At 41.5% G+C, this 5,170-nt stretch overlaps 1 protein-coding gene across 1 annotated transcript; it reads right to left on the bottom strand.

Moving 5' to 3' along the window:
- Positions 1-1,950: 1,950 nt before the first annotated feature.
- On the bottom strand, positions 1,951-4,162 carry LOC140459572 (probable G-protein coupled receptor 139). The gene is made up of 2 exons (XM_072553818.1): positions 4,096-4,162; positions 1,951-2,813 (listed from the first exon to the last, which is right to left on the bottom strand). Exons 1-2 carry the CDS (start codon positions 4,160-4,162, stop codon positions 1,951-1,953), a joined length of 930 nt encoding a protein of 309 aa, XP_072409919.1.
- Positions 4,163-5,170: the final 1,008 nt, after the last annotated feature.

Raw genomic sequence — 5,170 nt, 5'->3', positions numbered from 1 at the left:
ATGGCTCGAGGACGTTACAAAGATTGTCAGTTGTTTGGCAGAGTGTGAAGGGTACATAGATTGCGACAGCCTGAATTTATAAACGGTATTGGGAGGATTGTATCTGCAGATAAACTTGTGATCTTCGTCAGTGCTACTTTCCTGAACAAGATTACATAAACAAGGAATACTGTTGTGGCTGGAAGCGATTGCAGGAAGTCAGAGAACTTGTGTAGATGGACGAGTTCACAGAGGAAGAGGCACTTAAGGAAGCAGGGGAGGTTGCGTTGTGTGTTGTTATGGATGGCGGATATTTTACAGATTGGAAACATTCTCAGTTCTATGGGACGTCACTTGCAATGTGAGGGCTTCATGAACTCGTAGTGTTTGCCGAGATACAGACGAGAACAGCAGCTAGAGATGTGTCACGATTTTAATAGGTGTCAACACGGTGTAAATTTAGGATCAGGCGCAGTTTAGGAGGCCTTTAAAACGATGGATTCTTGCAGTGCTGTATAGCATTATAACGGATGGAAGAGCTGAAAACTTGTATGAATTTCCAGTGATGCGAATTTGACCATGTGTACAGAATCTGTGTATTTGCCAGACTAAAGCATGTTACACACAGAAGGATAAGCAAACTGAGTGGAGGAGAGGATTGTCACATTTGGAGTTATAGAAGTTTGTTTGGTGGAAGCATGTTAAGGAAGAATTGGTGAACAAGAGTAAGCCTGTGCATTTCAACGCAACAGTCAAAACAGCGTCCGAGAATGGCCAGCGAGCAGACAGGATGATTTGATAATTGGGAAGTGGTGTGATTTCGGGATCAGACAGCTCTGCATTTGCTATTGCCCAGTTTATACAGTGTGGTATGTCTGAGGCCAAACCGTGCAATATTCGTGGCTGGGGGAGTAGTGGAATGGATGAAGGTCTCACTAATGTGACTGACATGGGGATGTACGCATGAAAGTCATGAAGATGAAAACGACAAGTGTGAATGATCACTATCAATTCTATTTCTGCTCAAATACGAACGGCCTGCACGTGATATGTTCTGCACCCATTAACAGGGATCAACGTGAAGTGGAGGGAAGTGCCAAGTTTAGATATCAGTGACTCTTAGCGTTTATCGTGAAACTATAATTATATCATCGACGCTTCTATTTGACATATACCTAGCTCAACCCCAGCTCAGCAGTTGGTTTTGTATAGATTGCCACATAAACCCTGATGAAGGGCTCCTGCCCGAAATGTTCATTGTCTTGTTCTACAGATGCTGCTTGACCTGCTGGCGAAAATATCGTTCTTTCCCTTGGCAGACATAAGATCTGACAACAAGTGCAAATGCATGAGAAGCTATCGATCTTGCCCTGTCCTTCACGAAGCACCTCGACTTTTTATCTACTGGCTTTATCAGTGTGCAACTGAAATCCAGATCTTGCACTTTGCTGAATTTTCTCTGGCATGTCTGATCCCCCGCTTATTTCCATAACTCATATTTTAAGTTCAGCACTAGAATTGTTCAATTTCCACAGTTTAACAACAACTGAATTGGAGCTGGTGCAAGAAAGCAGTGTTGTGACAGGTGATCCACCAAGATCTCTTTGAATGTTGCATCTCCTTCAAAGGGCTGAATTAACTCCGGCTATTTCTATTTCTCATATATATTTTTTTCCATCTGGGTCTCTGTGTGACCCTTATTGCTCCTGTTATGCTGCTCCTTAACGTGAATATTTCCTCCTTTTCATTTGTCTCAGGTTAGCCGACAGCCTTCTCTCTTTTTTGAACCCGTAATGTTCGATATTCGATAAGTCTTGCCAATATTATGCTAGTTCTCCAACTGCCTGTCTCCTCTTGTCAATTGATAACAGCTCTTTGACGTTTATTTACTCCAGAAGGCTAATCTTCTTTTGTGATCGACCACTCAAAGTGTACCTCTCAGTTGATTTAATTTTTACCTGGTTGAATTACTTATGCAAAAATAGCTTCCAGTGGGTTCCTGAGCTTCGCTCTAAACTTGGATAGAGATGCCACATAGACAATGGTGTTCGTGCAGCAATTCAAATTCCGCAGCATGTAGGCAACTTGTTTAAATATGTATTCACCATCGCTATCTAAAGGATCATCAACATCGAAGTAATATAAAATATACCAAATCCACAGAAAAATGAAGTTGCCAGATATGACGAAGAGTAAAATTATACTCTGTCTTCTACTGTCCATCTCTGGGTCGCTGGAATCTTCTCCCTTACCATGACCTTTCAGACCTTTCCGGACTCGACTGGCTACTAATATGTGTTTGACTGTCAGAGTATTGAGGAACAGAATCAAACCAAAAGGGAATATTGGTGTTAGAATCTTTTCAAAGTTGTTATATCCTCTCCACACAGGGTCATAATAATATGCATCTGAATTCATACAGTACCATGGTACATTACTAATGATTTCGTAAGGTTCAAATCTGAAGTAGATCGGGATATTTTTTACACAAAACAGACTGCTGGTTGTTGCGAGAACCACGGTTGCAATTCTTTGAGTGCAGTATTTGGTTTTCAGTTTCTCACAACAAATGGTGACATATCGATCAAAGGTGAAAGCAATTGTGAACCAGACAGAACAATCTATGAGTAGACGGCGCAGAGCATAATGAACACTACATACAGGGGTGATGTCCAGGAAAGATGGTGGAAAAAAATCATGATTGATTCGACTGAGTATGATCTCAATGATAACGACCAATAGGTCCACTACTGCCATGGTGAGCAGGTAGCGCCTGCTGCAGGAAGACAGTCCACACGTATCCCGAAGTAGGATCCCAACCGTCACTAAATTGACTGTAAGAGAGGGAGAAGGGGAAAAATAATCAATGCAGGCCAATATGCTTCATTACTGAGGCTAAGTGGTATGGGTTCGATTTCATCAACACAAGCGTGTTAAAGTAATTAGTTATCTAATCAATAATGTGAATCAACAGAACACTGAATCTCACACCTCCAGTTTTAATATATGTGTAACATAAGCATGAAGCACATTGTATACAAGAGGACAGCGGCCCAGTAAGATTTTGACTGAGGAGGAAATACACAGGCAGATCAGAAACTATCTGATTCATTCAGGGCAATTTCAGTTCAAGCAACACCAAAGCCTGAAATTGCAACATTCTTGTTAAAACGACATGACTGCTTTAAGCCCCAGCCCCTTCGACACAAGTAGCAATCCTACTCTCAGCAATAGCAAACAGAGCAATTACATACCAGAAACAACACAAAAGCAGATGCCATTTTCTCTGAGGCTGTCGAACTTTTGATGTTTTGTGTAATAAGCATCACAAAACACTGGGAAGAGAGGATGAGCATCCTGCATGAGGCCGCCCGAAATGAAAAGATGAGTTCAAATGTTCATAAGTGTCCAGGAAGACGTGGAAGACAGAGAGCTGTGTGAAGCTTTCAGATTGTTGCAGACAGTTGGCTCAAATGCCAAGCTTCCGTACTGTGTATACTGTGCCTGAAAGAGCTTCATCTCATATCTCAAACACATCCAAAATTCTTTTCCTATATTTCATCGAAACAACCGAAAGATCTCGCTGTTGACACTAGCGCGCCCCTGCTAACTGCACAGTGTAGCCTTAAGCAGATTTCTGCTGGTAAGACCTCTTCTGCCTCTTCATCTGGCTCCGTCTAAATGCACCTGCTTCTTTCATTATTTTGTCTACAGACAGCCAATGATTCCACCAGAATGTGTCCGGTTGTTTTTTTTTGTTTCAATCCATGAGTTTTTTTTTAATGCTTTTTTTAAGCTTATTTATTAAAATTGGTTTCTGCCTCTTTACGAATGAGGTATAAAATCCCAATTTCGTTCTATTCAGTCTCTGTGCAATTGATTACAGTACTTCACATGATATTCATCGGCGATTTTGATGCTCATGGAATGGTCCAGCACTGAGCGCAATAACATGGTGGGGAGAGATTGAAATAGTGGAAGCAAAGTGAAACTACTGGATCAGATCCGGGATATACGACCGAATGTCCTGTTGCAGGTAATATTTTTGCTTTCTGTACAATTGCGGAACATTGTCAGGCACAGATTTGAATTGCCTCAGAGATTGTCTTTACTCACCAGGTAACCCAATGACGGCTATGACCACGTAAAATATTTTCCTCACAGTTCGAATCAGATCGCGCATTTTCAGTGCGCAGTAATGTGTCTCTTGCTTCTGTAGGCAATCCCCCTCAGTTTGCTTCTGTGATGGCCGATTAGCGGGACCTTAATTGTATACTCATCGGCATCTCCATGGGGACATTCGTGTTGCACAATATTCTAAAGTGTTTTTTTCTTCTCCTTGAAAGTTTAGAGCAAACAAATGCCGAGAGCTGAAGTAATCTTCTGACGCTGAAAGATGTTTTGTGTGGGAAATGAAGTGGAAAAGGTCAGACTCCCTTATGAATGCACTGCACTGATTATATGAAGTAACTAAGCAGAGTTGGAATCTGTGAAAACGTCCCCTGCAAATGCTCTGACAAAATTCCCAGTTGTGGCTCAAGACCACGCAATGATGGACTTCATCCAATTTTAGTCAATTACTGAGTTTCAGAGGGTAAACATAGGCCTGTTTAGTTGAGTACTTCTGTGTCGCACTATCATTAGTTGGAAACAGCTAGATGAGCGTTTCACACTATCAAACTGAGCCAAACAGAGTTTGGACATTTGCACAGTCTTCTTCATGTTTGTGGCAGACCTGATGAGTAAATTGCACAACTCCTCATCTCTCTAACACGAAGTCACTCAATTCTCTTTGTGGTTCTTCCTCATTTCTGCCCTATTGAAGTTCCGTTCCCCACGCTCTCAGTACCTATACTTCAGATATACACCAGGGTCTATAAGAATGGTAGTACTACATTACGTGGCTGTTCACGTATTGCCAATATCTTCAAGCCTTTGTATTCTAACGAATGACTCAACTATACAAATGAGTAAATCGCCGGTGCCTCAGGACAAAACAAAACTTGGAAGTGTATATGTCTCAATCATTTTTCGAGAGTGTTGTCCCCTCTTGGACAATTGTGATGATTTTTAATCTCTCTGAATCTCTGCCAGGTTCTGATTTACTCGAATGCTTTGACATACCTGCTCACTGAAAGCACGTATTAGAGCTTTTCAAACATAACACGTTGTCCAAACAAGTTCTGCGTCT

The sequence above is a fragment of the Chiloscyllium punctatum genome, chromosome 35 (genome assembly GCF_047496795.1).
Source record: "Chiloscyllium punctatum isolate Juve2018m chromosome 35, sChiPun1.3, whole genome shotgun sequence".
In the NCBI taxonomy this organism is placed as follows: domain Eukaryota; kingdom Metazoa; phylum Chordata; class Chondrichthyes; order Orectolobiformes; family Hemiscylliidae; genus Chiloscyllium; species Chiloscyllium punctatum.
Note: the sequence above shows the minus strand (reverse complement) of the source record. Positions and strands in the feature narration are given on the sequence as shown.